General features: G+C 44.4%; 1 protein-coding gene across 5 annotated transcripts in view; it reads right to left on the reverse strand.

Annotated features, from left to right (window-relative positions):
* The window catches only part of LOC120034790 (type II inositol 3,4-bisphosphate 4-phosphatase-like), a 144817-nt gene that overhangs the window by 53670 nt on the left and 75946 nt on the right, over positions 1–15201 (reverse strand). For all 5 annotated transcript variants that reach the window (XM_038981409.1, XM_038981410.1, XM_038981407.1 and 2 more), the window contains 2 exons: positions 14074–14182; positions 7026–7209 (listed from right to left, as the gene is read on the reverse strand). In XM_038981409.1, the coding sequence (XP_038837337.1) occupies positions 7026–7209; positions 14074–14182 (293 nt within the window). The remainder of the gene's footprint in view (positions 1–7025; positions 7210–14073; positions 14183–15201) is intronic.

Here is a 15201-nt window from a genome sequence, read left to right on the forward strand (position 1 = left end):
ACTCAGATAGTTGATATTCTATTAGACTAACTCACAATGACTCAGATAGTTGATATTCTATTAGACTAACTCACAATGACTCAGATAGTTGATATTCTATTAGACTAACTCACAATGACTCAGATAGTTGATATTCTATTAGACTAACTCACAATGACTCAGATAGTTGATATTCTAATAGACTAACTCACAATGACTCAGATAGTTGATATTCTAATAGACTAACTCACAATGACTCAGATAGTTGATATTCTATTAGACTAACTCACAATGACTCAGATAGTTGATTGTCTATTAGACTAACTCACAATGACTCAGATAGTTGATATTCTATTAGACTGACTCAGATAGTTGATATTCTATTAGACTGACTCAGATAGTTGATATTCTATTAGACTGACTCAGATAGTTGATATTCTAATAGACTAACTCACAATGACTCAGATAGTTGATATTCTAATAGACTAACTCACAATGACTCAGATAGTTGATCGTCTATTAGACTAACTCACAATGACTCAGATAGTTGATATTCTATTAGACTGACTCAGATAGTTGATATTCTATTAGACTGACTCAGATAGTTGATATTCTATTAGACTGACTCAGATAGTTGATATTCTAATAGACTAACTCACAATGACTCAGATAGTTGATATTCTAATAGACTAACTCACAATGACTCAGATAGTTGATCGTTTCCGGGTTTATTCTCTCTCTTCAGTTGTTTGCATTTCGGGTAGATTTGAAAGTTGTGAACCATTCTTAGGGGAGGATTGTCTATACTGTGCTGTGTGGTGCATTTGAAAGTGTTGCGTCTGACAGAAAAAACTCTAAGGATCGGTTTCTCAGACAGAGAGTCCACTAAACACACTGTACAATATCAGATGAATGTGTGTTCTAATCCAGGACTTGGTTTAAACTGTCTCTGGTGAAAGAAAAACACATTTCAAATCGCTCGCTTTGTTATCTTATTCTACTGTTGCTCACCTCTCAATCTCACGTGAGAACTTCACTTCACTCTGGTTCTCACCTTCACCTACTGTGGAGATCTAAGGACCGGAAATCCCCTGAGAGAAAGAAACATTGCGTTCTTCAATACATCTGTGATCTCAACTGAGGGAAAAGTGCAAGTCAGAGATGAAATGCTTACGGTTGGAGGAGTGGTTTTTATGTGTGATACTGTATGTTTGATCTAAAGTAGATGAAAAAACTGCAAGAGGAGGAGTGGTTTTTATGTGTGATACTGTATCTTTGATCTAAAGTAGATGAAAAAACTGCAAGGCTACACGCTCACCGCTGATTTGAAGAGGATGAGAGGAGTTGTCTGGACTATACTGTATGATTAGGGTTATAAATCTACTTGTCATTTACCAAAGTTACTGGAATCTTCGGTAACGCTGCTAATTAACAGGTCGTCTACGGTAACGCTGCTAATTAACAGGTCGTCTACGGTAACGCTGCTAATTAACAGGTCGTCTACGGTAACGCTGCTAATTAACAGGTCGTCTACGGTAACGCTGGTAATTAACAGGTCGTCTACGGTAACGCTGGTAATTAACAGGTCGTCTACGGTAACGCTGGTAATTAACAGGTCGTCTACGGTAACGCTGGTAATTAACAGGTCGTCTACGGTAACGCTGGTAATTAACAGGTCGTCTACGGTAACGCTGGTAATTAACAGGTCGTCTACGGTAACGCTGGTAATTAACAGGTCGTCTACGGTAACGCTGGTAATTAACAGGTCGTCTACGGTAACGCTGGTAATTAACAGGTCGTCTACGGTAACGCTGGTAATTAACAGGTCGTCTACGGTAACGCTGGTAATTAACAGGTCGTCTACGGTAACGCTGGTAATTAACAGGTCGTCTACGGTAACGCTGGTAATTAACAGGTCGTCTACGGTAACGCTGGTAATTAACAGGTCGTCTACGGTAACGCTGGTAATTAACAGGTCGTCTACGGTAACGCTGGTAATTAACAGGTCGTCTACGGTAACGCTGGTAATTAACAGGTCGTCTACGGTAACGCTGGTAATTAACAGGTCGTCTACGGTAACGCTGGTAATTAACAGGTCGTCTACGGTGACGCTGGTAATTAACAGGTCGTCTACGGTGACGCTGGTAATTAACAGGTCGTCTACGGTGACGCTGGTAATTAACAGGTCGTCTACGGTGACGCTGGTAATTAACAGGTCGTCTACGGTGACGCTGGTAATTAACAGGTCGTCTACGGTGACGCTGGTAATTAACAGGTCGTCTACGGTAACGCTGGTAATTAACAGGTCGTCAACGGTAACGCTGGTAATTAACAGGTCGTCTACGGTAACGCTGGTAATTAACAGGTCGTCTACGGTAACGCTGGTAATTAACAGGTCGTCTACGGTAACGCTGGTAATTAACAGGTCGTCTACGGTAACGCTGGTAATTAACAGGTCGTCTACGGTAACGCTGGTAATTAACAGGTCGTCTACGGTAACGCTGGTAATTAACAGGTCGTCTATGGTAACGCTGGTAATTAACAGGTCATCTATGGTAACGCTGGTAATTAACAGGTCGTCTACGGTAACACTGGTAATTAACAGGTCATCTATGGTAACGCTGGTAATTAACAGGTCATCTATGGTAACGCTGGTAATTAACAGGTCGTCTACGGTAACGCTGGTAATTAACAGGTCATCTACGGTAACGCTGGTTATTAACAGGTCATCTATGGTAACTATGGAAATTAACAGGTCATCTATGGTAACTCTGGTAAGTTATACATGAATAATAAAAAATACTTGTATAAAGTATAATTTGTTTATATCTGTGTCCATATTGTCCATGAGTTTCTAGTGGATATGGATCAAGAGAAAATGGTCAAACTAATTTAAAAAAATCAACAATGGCATTCATTTCAATTAACTCTGCAACTCCTCCTACTATTGACTTTTTTTTTTTTTTACAATTGCCACCAGTTTGGCACCGAAACATTTAGAACAAAGACATACACATAGTAAAAATTAAAAATATATCAAGAATATTTCATGCTGAAACCCACACCAATGGTATTCACTAAGTTGATGGTTTATATTTAGGATAAAGTTTTACGGCTTTGTCATTCTATATATATTTTTAAAATCGTATTATTTTATATATGTTCACATGGGCCACACAGAGGGCCAGAGATAATTACAGACACCTGCAATAATCTGAAGTACCTGTATAAAATTCCCCCAAAACCTTGAAAGCTACCAAAAGTCTGGTAGTTTACTGATACACTTAGAAAGTTTTCAGTAATTACCCTCCCTTTGCAAACCTACACTACCGGTCAAAAGCTTTAGAACACCTACTCATTCAAGGGTTTTTCTTTCTTTTTCACCTGGGATCCTTTTCCAACAGTCTTGAAGGAGTTCCCACATATGCTAAGCACTTGTTGGCTGCTTTTCCTTCACTCTGCGGTCCGACTCATCGCAAACCATCTCGATTTGGTTGAGGTCGGGGGATTGTGGAGGCCAGGTCATCTGATGCAGCACTCCAACACATTACACAGCCTGGAGGTGTGTTGGGTCACTGTCCTGTTGAAAAACAAATGATAGTCCCACTAAGCGCAAACCAGATGGGATGGCGTATTGCTGCAGAATGCTGTGGTAGCCATGCTGGTTAAGTGTGCCTTGAATTCTAAATAAATCACAGACAGTGTCACCAGCAAAGCACCCCCACACCATCACACCACCTCCTCCATTCCTTAAGGTGGGAAATACACATGCGGAGATCATCCGTTCACCCACACCGCGTCTCACAAAGACACGGCGGTTGGAACCAAAAATCTCCAATTTGGACTCCAGACCAAACGACAAATTTCCACCGGTCTAATGTCCATTGCTCATGTTTCTTGGCCGAGGCAAGTCTCTTCTTCTCATTGGTGTCCTTTAGTAGTGGGTTCTTTGTAGCAATTTGACGATGAAGGCCTGATTCACACAGTCTCCTCTGAACAGTTGATTTTTAGATGTGTCTGTTACTTGAACTCTGTGAAGCATTTATTTGGGCTGAAATTTCTGAGGCTGGTAACTCTAATGAACTTACCCTCAACAGCAGACGTAACTCTGGGTCTTCCTTTCCTGTGGCGGTCCTCATGAGAGCCAGTTTCATCATAGCGCTTGATGGTTTTTGCGACTGCACTTGAAGAAACTTTCAAAGTTCTTGACATTGTCCGTATTGACTGACCTTCATGTCTTAAAGTAATGATGGACTGTCGTTTCTCTTTGCTTATTTGAGCTGTTCTTGCCATAATATGGACTTGGTCTTTTCCCAAATAGGGCTATCTTCTATATACCACCCCTACCTTGTCACAACACAACTGATTGGCTCAAACGCATTAAGAAGGAAAGAAATTCCACAAATTAACTTTTAAGAGGGCACACCTGTTAATTGAAATGCATTCCAGGTGACTATGTCATGAAGCTGGTTGAGAGAATGCCAAGAGTGTGCAAAGCTGTCAAGGCAAAGGGTGGATATTTGAAGAATATGAAACATATTTAGATTTCTTTAACACTTTTTTGGTTACTACATGATTCCATATGTGTTATTTCATAGTTGTGATGTCTTCACTATTATTCTACAATGTAGAAAATAGTAAAAATAAAGAAAAACTCTGGAATGAGTAGGTGTTCTAAATCTTTTGACCGGTAGTGCATGTATGGTACTTCCTACTTTATTAAAGGAAAAACATGTACAGAGAGGAGAAAGATGTTGAATGGAAAGTTCTAGATATAGACTGGGAGAAGTGTATGACCTCATAGCCACGCCTGGTAGCCACGCCTGGTAGGTACGCCTGGTAGGTACGCCTGGTAGCCACGCCTGGTAGCTACGCCTGGTAGGTACGGACGCCTGGTAGGCACGCCTGGTAGGTACGCCTGGTAGGCACGCCGTATCCAATGTAATTTAACACAGGACGTTTTTCTGCTCAAATAAGGCAATCCTCTTATAGTGTAGTAATGCATAGAAGATAATAATAATAGGTGTTCTGCGCTTTGGATATAAGCATCAGTTCCCAGAAGGCAGGAGATGAATTGATGCATCGTTCTTTCACTGATCATCATCATCACCACCAATAGCAGCAGTAGCAGTAATAACACAGCATCTGAGAACCCGTAGATCGTTGAAGATATTTTTTTGTTTCATAGTGTGGGTTTTCTGTTTTAAACTCCGCCCTATCCCTTTCCCTAAGGGGAGTCACAGCATCCACCCGGCCCAGTGACAACCCTCCTCCATAGCCTTGAATCCAAGCTGAAAATGGTGAAATAATCAGTTTGGATCCCAGGCTAACTTCTCCCCCCACTGCTCATCTCACTCCCAGACTCTCTGGAGGAGAAGTCTCTGTGTGTGAGACGCTGGCAGTGGGAGCTGTCCTTGGTGAGTAACGTGACTGTGGATCAAACCTCTCTGTGCTTTCATTAGGGCTCTGTCTGTCTCTCCCTCCCTATGGACCGAAACTCCACAGCCATCTGTCTGGACAGTGGACACACACCAACCCAGGGAGCCAGCATGGCTGTGTGTGTGTGTGTGAGTGAGTGTGTGTTTTGAGAGTTTCCGTGGAAACGCCATGGGTAGACCACCTAATTGATTCAGGATCATACATTATATGGTGAAAATTGTGTGCTGAATGTGTGGTGTTCCTAGGCGGACTATGGATTATCAATGTGTTGTTGTTTGTGTCACACTGCTTTGCTTCATCTTGGCCAGGTCGCAGTTGCAAATGAGAACTTGTTCTCAACTGGCCTACCTGGTTAAATAAAGGTGAAATAAAAAAAATATTTTTTTATTTAAAAAAAATCAATAGATGATAGATGAGCTACTTAGTGTGAACACAACACAGCCCTATAAGCAAATGTGCAAACACACATTGTATGACAGACTACTCATGCATATGACATGAACAACTATCCAACGGACAACCATCAATCAATCTCCCCATCCAACTATATCTTTCCCCATACACACCCTACCACAAGCCTCCCTCACTCCGCCCACACACCCAATAACCGAGACAGAGACACACAACGTTTGAAGTTCCAATCAGAGGAGCAGGGCCGGTGCTGATCAGGCCGCCTGCGTGTCTAATCAAGGATGAGGGGAAGCGGTGACAGAGAGAATGTACCAATTAAGCTGTCTGATTGGGCTCTACTCCACTGTGGCAAAAACAATCTCTCACTCACTCACTGCAGCAGATTGCAAATCTGACAGCACCAGATGTAATTCATAATTACACGGATAAAACACCAAGTGTCTTGTCCATAAAACTCTGCGCTCGCAATTCACTTTTGTTGGCTTTGGCGTTTTAATGATGAGTTATGGACAGTGGGTATGACGAGAGGTGTGTGTGTGTTTGGGATGTGTTTAACCCTAGAGCTAGATGTCTTCACGGCAGATGTTTTGTAGTAGGTGACAGTACGCTTGAAGGGCAACTTCAGGTCATTAAAATACACTTGCTGCAGCCAAATATATTCAGCAAAAAACAGTATAAACAATCATCTCTGAGGCAAAACACATGTTCACACTCAGAGTCACTGTAAAGGAGATTTTCTACAAATAGCTCCAGTTTTAATCACCCTGGTAGCTCACCTACCAGGCTTCACCTTCCAGGCTTCACCTCCTAAGTTTCACCTAACAGGCTTCACCTACCAGGCTTCACCTTGCCTGATTACACACTAGCACAGCAGGAGGGAAGAGCTCTAAAATGAGCTTCCCTGTGGTGCTACACACATCCAGATGGTGGCATTCAGCCCAGCACCATTCCTGCACCTGGGGGGGGGGGGGGGGGGGGGGGGGGGGGGATACAGACCCAGACAAGTTAAGCATAGCACTTCTACCTGTGCCTTTGAGCTCCATCGTGGGGGTGGGAGACCTGTGTGGCTAGAGATCCAGGCAGGGGCACTAAGCAGCACTCCCACCCCAGGCTTGGAGCTAAATGGTGGGAAAAGGAACAAGGAAAGAGCTGGTAGGTGGTTGTTCTGATAGTTGTGGTGGTAGAGGCCTACTCACTTTTCCAGCCAGGGTCTTGAGTGCCTCCCTCAGCCCAGCCATGGAGTGCTGCTGGGCGGCCTGGAGCAGCTGGTCTGCCAGGCCCGAGATGAGAGGTTGGAGATGGCCCACACTGTGCAACACCTCCTGGGCCTTGGCTGTGTGCTCTGGGGAGTAGTAGATGCACTGGTATGCTGTGCTGAAACTGAAGAGGTGATGGAGAGACAGGGAGAGAGAGACAGAGAGAGAGGCAGAGAGAGAGACAGAGAGAGACCGAGAGAGAGACAGAGAGAGACCGAGAGAGAGACAGAGAGACGGGTCAAAAAGAAAAGGGTCAAGATTTTAGAGGATTGTACAGCAGTGTAGATAAAAACTGATAAAATAAGAAACATTGTAAAAACTCAGGTTTTACCATTTATTGCATGTGGTTAAATTTGACTGTATGAATCCAGCTAGTTTCAGCAGTGCTAAACATATTCAACTATTTTACATACTCAGACAAGTTCACCATAGAACTATATTTGACTTTTCTAACTTGACCGGAGAGAGCGAGAAGTGAGAAACGAAGGAGATGGATCAATGATACTGTAGACAGAACCTGGGCCTGGGAGTTATTTAGATTAAATCAATGACGCGCCCACAGGGTAACCAATGTCCAGGCATATTGCAAACCACCTGCAGGAACAGATTCATTTCAGCTCATTCTGCCTCCAATCAATAGCCAAACCATGACATGTTCCTATACGTCATTAGTAAGCAGAACGTATACATTCCACATACAATTATTGTGTCCATTTAGAACGGTGATGACTATGGATCGGTTTGTAGTCTAGATAATAGGATGATCACAAACAGTCCACTGGTAAACGTTTTCTAGTTGGATTCATTACTGCCACAATACAGTGTGTGGTATAGTCTGGATACAGTAAGTAAAATGTTGCTCTAGTTGCCTGAAACTGTATCATAGATCAATGCTTTCCAACGCTTCAATCCAAAACCACCTAATTAATATCTGCAGCCAGATGAAAATTATGAATAATGAATACTTTTTTTTTTCATTTTTAGGGAAGCGTTTCACCCTCAGATGAAACGTGTTTTGTCAGTTCATAGATTCAGGGCACATCAGTCCCAATCAAACGTTCACCTCAAGTAAAGTTTCAATGACTTTCATTGAGTTCTCCACAGTGATTTCCTGCCATCAGACCAAGCGCCTGCGTTAACGAGGCAGTGATTTGAGGCAGTCAACCCTCCCAGCTAGTTTAGATTCAGCTCTGAACAGCCTGTATGTAGGCCAGACCCTGGAGCCAGATCCCAAGGCATAATTGACTGAAGACTGAAAGAGTGAATGTCTTGAGAACGAGAGAGCGAGTAGAAGAGTCCTCAAAGCAATCTTTTATGACACATCCCCTACCTGCTTCATCAGTACAGCGCCAAAACCTGGAGACCTTTATTACTTCAGGTGTACTGGGGGCTAGCTAGCTGCTGCCAATGTAGCATCCGACTGGTTAGCGCTAACAAACCCTGGCCTTGTCATTACGGCTAATGAGTTCTCTGGAGATAGGCCACCCGCTGCAGCCCAAAGACAAATCAGACTTCGGCCTCTTATGAGATCCAGTACCATCTTATCCCATCTCTACAGAGTAGCCTATAGTCAATGCTAGGGAAGTTGCTAGGGGAATACTAGGAAAAGAGCCAACATTTGTTTGAATGATAATTTACGTAAGTCATTTCATTAAAACTTGGCCATTCTCTTTGAGTTGGAGTTCTTTTTACCACATTATGCAGGAGGGTACACATGGAAGAAGATGAATAAAACAGAACACTGAGTCTGAGTGAGTCTTGTCTGAGTGAGTGAGTAAGGGAGACAGAGACTCATAAGCTAATTCCAGCTGCATAACAACACTGTTGACTCATAAGTACAAATCCAGCCATTAGGTATCCTGTGCAGTGGATAATCAGTGTTTACACATGGTCCCTACCGCCTGATGCCACAGGAGAGCATTGACCTATATCGGACCTGGTTATTGGAGGGAAACCATAAATTCCTCGTCAGGATGGCCTGTCAGTCCAATAAGCTAGCTAGCTTCCACCAAAGCCAAGATGGCTGCCGACAAGCACAGTGAAGGGAACAGAAACCCTGCTTGTTAAGGGAAAAGCTTAAAAATGGACACCCGACCTGGAATATCCTTGTTTACAATGGTGGAGGAATTGGTTGTTAGGTGTTTAATCAAGAAGCAAAGGATTTTGGCTGTGTTTCTTAGCGTTTACTGGCAATTTGCTGAGCCACAAGCTAGCTAGTTAAATGTAAAATACATGTTTGTATACACGTTATTACTCTGCAGATTATCTTATATCGGAGAGAACCTCCCAGGAGGTGGTGTTGGGGGGTCTTTATCGACCCAACTCTCCCCCAGACACAGCCTCCCTAGTGGGCTAGCTATCCCACACCTCGCTCTCCGCCCTGGAGCATCCACCCACCCACTCTAGACCTACCTATTAGGAGGAATTATCAAAACTAGCAAATAGTAAGCAGTCTAGCAAAGCGTCCTCCCTTGATGTTCCTAAATGATCAATGGGAATTGGTTATGACAGTAATGAGAGGAAGAGGGAAAGAGAAAAAGGAGGAGAAGAGGAAGAAGAAGAAGCAGCCTCTCTTCTCTAATTAAGCCCGTGTCTCCGGCTCATGGCTAATTAATAGTGGGGAAGGAAATTAATGAAGAGCTTCCAGGCCTGCTGTTAACAGCCAGCAGGAGCAGAACACTGCATCGGAGGACGGCAGGACTGAGGCCCACAACTCCCCGGGCCAAAAAACACACTCTGTCATTGAGATACAGACAGGCCTGGCACTGGAAGGCAACTGATCCTAGACCAGTCTGGTCACTGCCAAAGCCCACTCTGTCATAAGTGAGAGGACTGGATAGCAACTGATCCTAGACCAGCGTGGACCTGACCAGACCAATGCCATTGCCAAAACCCACTCCGTCATAGAGACAAGGCTGGAATGCAACTGATCGCAGACCAGTTAATAGGGCCACTGTAAAAGTCCTCCTCCATCAGACAGACATACCATACTGATGCCAGAACAGCCTGTGTTTGAACAAGATTGTGTCCATTGGTTCCTCAGGTCTGGTTCCCCAAAGCCCAGTCTGTCGTAAGACAGTGCTGGATAGCAACTGATCTTAGAACTGTTTCTCAAATCAGACCAGGACCAACAGCCACTCTCTCACGGGACTAGGCACTAATTTCAGACCAGTCCTTACTGTAGATCTGACCAGGGCTACTGCCAAAACCCACACTATCATATAGGAGGACAGGAGCATAGAAATATGAAATGCACAGTTTCTTACATCTGACCAGGGCTACTGCCCTTCTCCATCACACAGACACACAGCCTGATGCCAGAACAGCCTGTGTTTGAACAAGATAGTGTTAATCAGTTCTCTACTGCTTCTAATACGCAACTTATTTTGCTCCTTTGCACCCCAGTATCTCTACTTGCACATCATCATCTGCACATCTATCACTCCAGTGTTAATGCTAAATTGTAAGTATTTCACCGCTACGGCCTATTTATTGCCTTACCTCCCTAATCTTACTACATTTGCACACACTGTATATAGATTTTTCTATTGTGTTATTGACTGTACGTTTGTTTATCCCATGTGTAACTCTGTGTTGTTGTTTTTGTCGCACTGCTTTGCTATATCTTGGCCAGGTCGCAGTTTTAAATGAGAACTTGTTCTCAACTGGCCTACCTGGTTAAATAAAATTTCAAAAACTGCCACGGTCCTCTCTTTGAAACCAAAAGTTTAACTAACTGCCTGGGAATAACACACACACACACTATTTAGTTGGACAGAGTTTTGCCTTGACATCCCAGAGGACTCTATTAGGTGTATGTACTGTAGCCTGAACCAAACTGTCCCTGCTGTGACTGCTGCTCCCCTCCACACCCCAAAATGACCATTAAGCAGTGTTGCCGGAGCCGACGGGCAGCCCCACAACAATAAAGGTCAGACCCTCGGCAGTGCGTACAGCGAAGGAGCGACACAGCACAGCTTGCACACACACACACACACACACACACACACACACACACACACACACACACACACACACACACACACACACACACACACACACACACACACACACACACACACACACACACACACACTGGGAGAGAGAGAACGAGAGAGATAACTGTATAAAAACAAGAAGTGCTTCAACCTCAGCTCAGCAGCTTCCTCGTTACAGATCCTGATGATGCACATTAAATAAACCTGGGCTCCAGCCAAAGTAAGCATCTCTGATCACTGTACAAAAAGCTGAATGATTCAAAGGAGGGGCTTGTTAAAGAAAGATTAGTCCGCAACGTCTACAGGGTTCAATTAAAAAGAAGGAAAAAAAGAGAAAAAAGAGGAGACTTTTCAAACAGCCATTTGGGTGGAAGGCATTAATGAAAGCTAAAAGCACCTGCCCTGTATGTAAATAGCTTTGTAGGATACTGAAGGGGCCCGAAGTGCAGCTGTTAATTTAACTTCCTTTCAAGGCCCCATACTAAGAAGATATCGCTGGCTCTGGCTGTTGCATACTGTAAGTACAAGGGGAGGCTCCCCTCCCTCTCCGCTCTCCCCTCCCTCCATCCCTGCTCTCTCCTCTCCGTCTCCCCTCTCTCCCCTCCCTCTTCTCCCCACTCTCTCTTCTCCCCCCTCCCCCTCCTCTAGGTGCCTGGGATGAATGGCTCTTTTTTTGCCCTCCTGGTTCCACCTCCAGGTTTTTCTTTTTACCTCATCCCTCATTTTTCCTCTCCTCCCTTTGATTCATTTATATGTCATTGAATAGTCAAGTCTCACATCTAGACTATTGTTCCCTTTAATCAAAGACGATTACAAAAGGCTCTTGTTCAAAGGCAGTGTGTCTGTCTGTGTCTACAGATTAGGTCTAACCTCGCTATCTACTTTCATAACATGACTTAATTTATATTTATTTCCAAACACAAAACACGGTCTTCAACAGCGCATTGAAGAGCACCTCTTGGCAGATACGCTCGAGTCAAAATAAAAATGTCCACCGTGGCATAACATGCAAATTAAGTCACGGAAATTGATTTTCCCCCATTGAAAGAAAACATGCAACTCCATTAAAATGCCAACGAGGCAAATAGAAGCAAATCCAAGATAACGATGGAGAGGAGCATGAAATCCCATTTTAGGGAAATGACTGACAAATGACTGGATTCTGGGTCAGACATGAGATGGGGCTTGGCAGTTGGCCGTTCCACGGTTAGCCAGGCGGAAAATTGGAAAATATAAGCTACAGTTAGCTAAGTCAAATATGAGACAAAAAAGTATCCCTGGGGAGTCCTTCCTTGCCCAGTCTAATCTCTCTTTCAAAGCAATTGATTTTACTTCAGTGGACTCTCTTCTTTCCAAAATATGCTAACTCTTATCGTAGTGTATGCTAGCAGATAAGCGTTGACTACTGGGCAAATTCGCTTGTGCAGTTCAAAAAAATAAAAAATGCTCTAACTTATTTTTCTTCAAACTTCTTTTCTCTCGGTTTCATTCTTTCTTTCTCTCTCTTTCTTTCTCTCCATCTCCTCTTCTTTGTTGCGCTCTAAACTCAGTGTAACTAATTGGCTCTGACATGGTCCGTAATGACTCGGCACTCGACAGAGAAGCTTTGGGGAAAATCACCTCTCATTTCCTCAGGCATCACTCAAGTGGCCACACGCTGAACCCATGACAACCCCCCTCCATCTTACAGCATGGGAAGGGCAAACGTCGACAAGATACAAAACGCTGATCTCAGATCGGAGGACATTAAGGCGGCCATCTTGATTAACGACCCCAGGGCCAAGCTGTATTCTTAAAACGTCTCAGAGTGGGAGTGCTGATCTAGGATCAGTTTGGCATTTTACATAATATTGAATACGATGAAATGGACGGGGGAGGGCCTGATCCTAGATCAGCACTTCTTACTATGAGATGCTTTATGAATAGCTATGGGGGATGGTGGTTGGGACTGTTACTGTACTGTCACTGTTCTCAGTTCACCTACATCACTATATTACCCCCATCGGGGTGTTTGTCAGGCCTGTGACGGCCCCGCTCGATGAGAACATACTAATTAGACATGTCTTCTCTCTCTCCGTCAGAGAGAGAGACTCTACATCATGCACACAGCCACAGTCCGCGATGGGCGCTAGGTAATTGAATCAAACAGACACAATTCAATCACAGTCTCTCGGAGTGTCAATATGGACGACTTAGGGTTATTGCGAAGGGACCTGGAAGATCCAAAATGGCCACCGCACAGAGAGAGAAGCCGGTGAGTAAATACAAAAAGCCTGAGTCAGTCAACAGTCTCATCGGCATTAGGGCCTATGCCCCTCCAGTCAAATATAGCTGTCAGTGGCAAACAGAGCAGATCCCAATTGAGTCAAACCTCCCAGCTCAGCTGTCACTAACAGTACTGCGTAGCCTAGCCCTGCTTGCACAAATCAAATCCTGATGTCAGGACCAAATTAATCTGTCACTACCAATGCTGGCCCTGCTACATTCACCTGTCGTTAGCAGAACAAGCCTTACATGAAAACCAGTCAGAGACAGACTTACATCCATCCTTCTCTGTTAGTATCCTCTATACCAGGGGTGTCAAACTCATTCCACGGAGGGCCTAGTGTCTGCAGGTTTTTGGTTTTTCCTTTCAATAAAGCCCTAGACAACCAGGTGTGGGGAGTTCCTAACTAATTAGTGATGTTAATTCATCAATCAAGTACAAGGGAGGAGCGAAAACCCGCAGACACTCGGCCCCCCGTGGAATGAGTTTGACACCTGTGCTCTATACTATACCTCTCCACCCTAAAGTGGGCCAATCCAAAATGGCACCCTATACTCAGGCCAAAATTAGTGCACTATACTGTACATGGAATATGGTGCCTTTTTGGACAAAGACACTTTAATGCTTTATTTAACCAGGAGGGTTGCATTTGGGTATGAATCTATTTTCCAAGGCAGCCTTGTCTCTGCTGCATGCTATGTGTTGTATAATGAGGCTGTCTCACCTCTTCTTCTCTGCCTCATGTCTGCTCAGTAGCCGCTGTAGCCCTCCGCCCTTAAAGCCCTGGAAGTGGGCCGCTGGAGCCCCCACCGTGATCACGTCATAGAATGCATCTGGGAAGGCAAGAAGGAGTCCCGCCTGGGGTTAGTGGGAACTGTGTTGTACAGTACACCAAGTAGAGAGGAATGGATGGGAAAATGAAGGGGGGTCAAGATGGAGGGGAGGGTTTGAGAAAAAGACAAACATGAGACTTATCAACTTTTTTTCCTCAGAAGGAAGGTGGAAAATTGTGACGCAGGAAAATAGTCATACAAGGTTTTGTTTGGAACGTGTAATGAGGTCTGACAGTAGTGTGGACTGAGGTGAGGTGGTGATGATGAGTGTGAGTGTGAGTGTGTGTGTGTGTGCGCGTGCGAGTGAATCCTCCAGTGTGGTGGTTTAGTGCGGTGGAGGTCAGCTAACGAACGGCCTCTGGGACGGCAGAGCAGCCAGCCGCCACAGAAAGTCCTGTTTGAGAAGTCCCGTCGACAGCAATTACTGACAGCGCTGCTCTGAATGCGAAGGTTGGGAAGGGTATTGGTTGGCACTCGCCCCACGCTTCCGTCTTAATGATCCCATGGTCACCGACATGGCCCCCCTTGTCCCCCACCGCTCCCTGCACAGCCCCTGGGTTCTAAAACTTCCCAGCTCCCCTTAATTGGCTACTGCCTCACAACGACACAATGAAATACAATGGTGAGCCGGCAACATCACTCACACGGGCCAATTTGCTCTAGCTGATTTCCTAGGGTGTCCCCCCTCCGCCCCCCGTCTGCCCCCATAAATCGACTGGAGAACCGTAGGGTGGGGGGCTGTCTCTCTCTCCCTGGGAGGAGAAATTATTGCGGGCCGGTGAGATACATTTGAATAATTCATAGTTGAACAGGACATGGGAATGGGTTAAGGGAGATAAAATGTCCCTTTTACATAGCCCAAATGGAGTTTATAACACTGTTTCCTTACTCTGCAATTATTGAGAGGCTGAGGAATAAGGAGCTAATATCTTGCAATCAATGTAGAGTTATTATTGAGTTAACCTTAGCTCAAAGATGCACAGTTAGAGACCAAGCATATATGCTATGAATATTGGGAA

This window comes from Salvelinus namaycush, chromosome 42, assembly GCF_016432855.1.
Source record: "Salvelinus namaycush isolate Seneca chromosome 42, SaNama_1.0, whole genome shotgun sequence".
Classification (NCBI taxonomy): domain Eukaryota; kingdom Metazoa; phylum Chordata; class Actinopteri; order Salmoniformes; family Salmonidae; genus Salvelinus; species Salvelinus namaycush.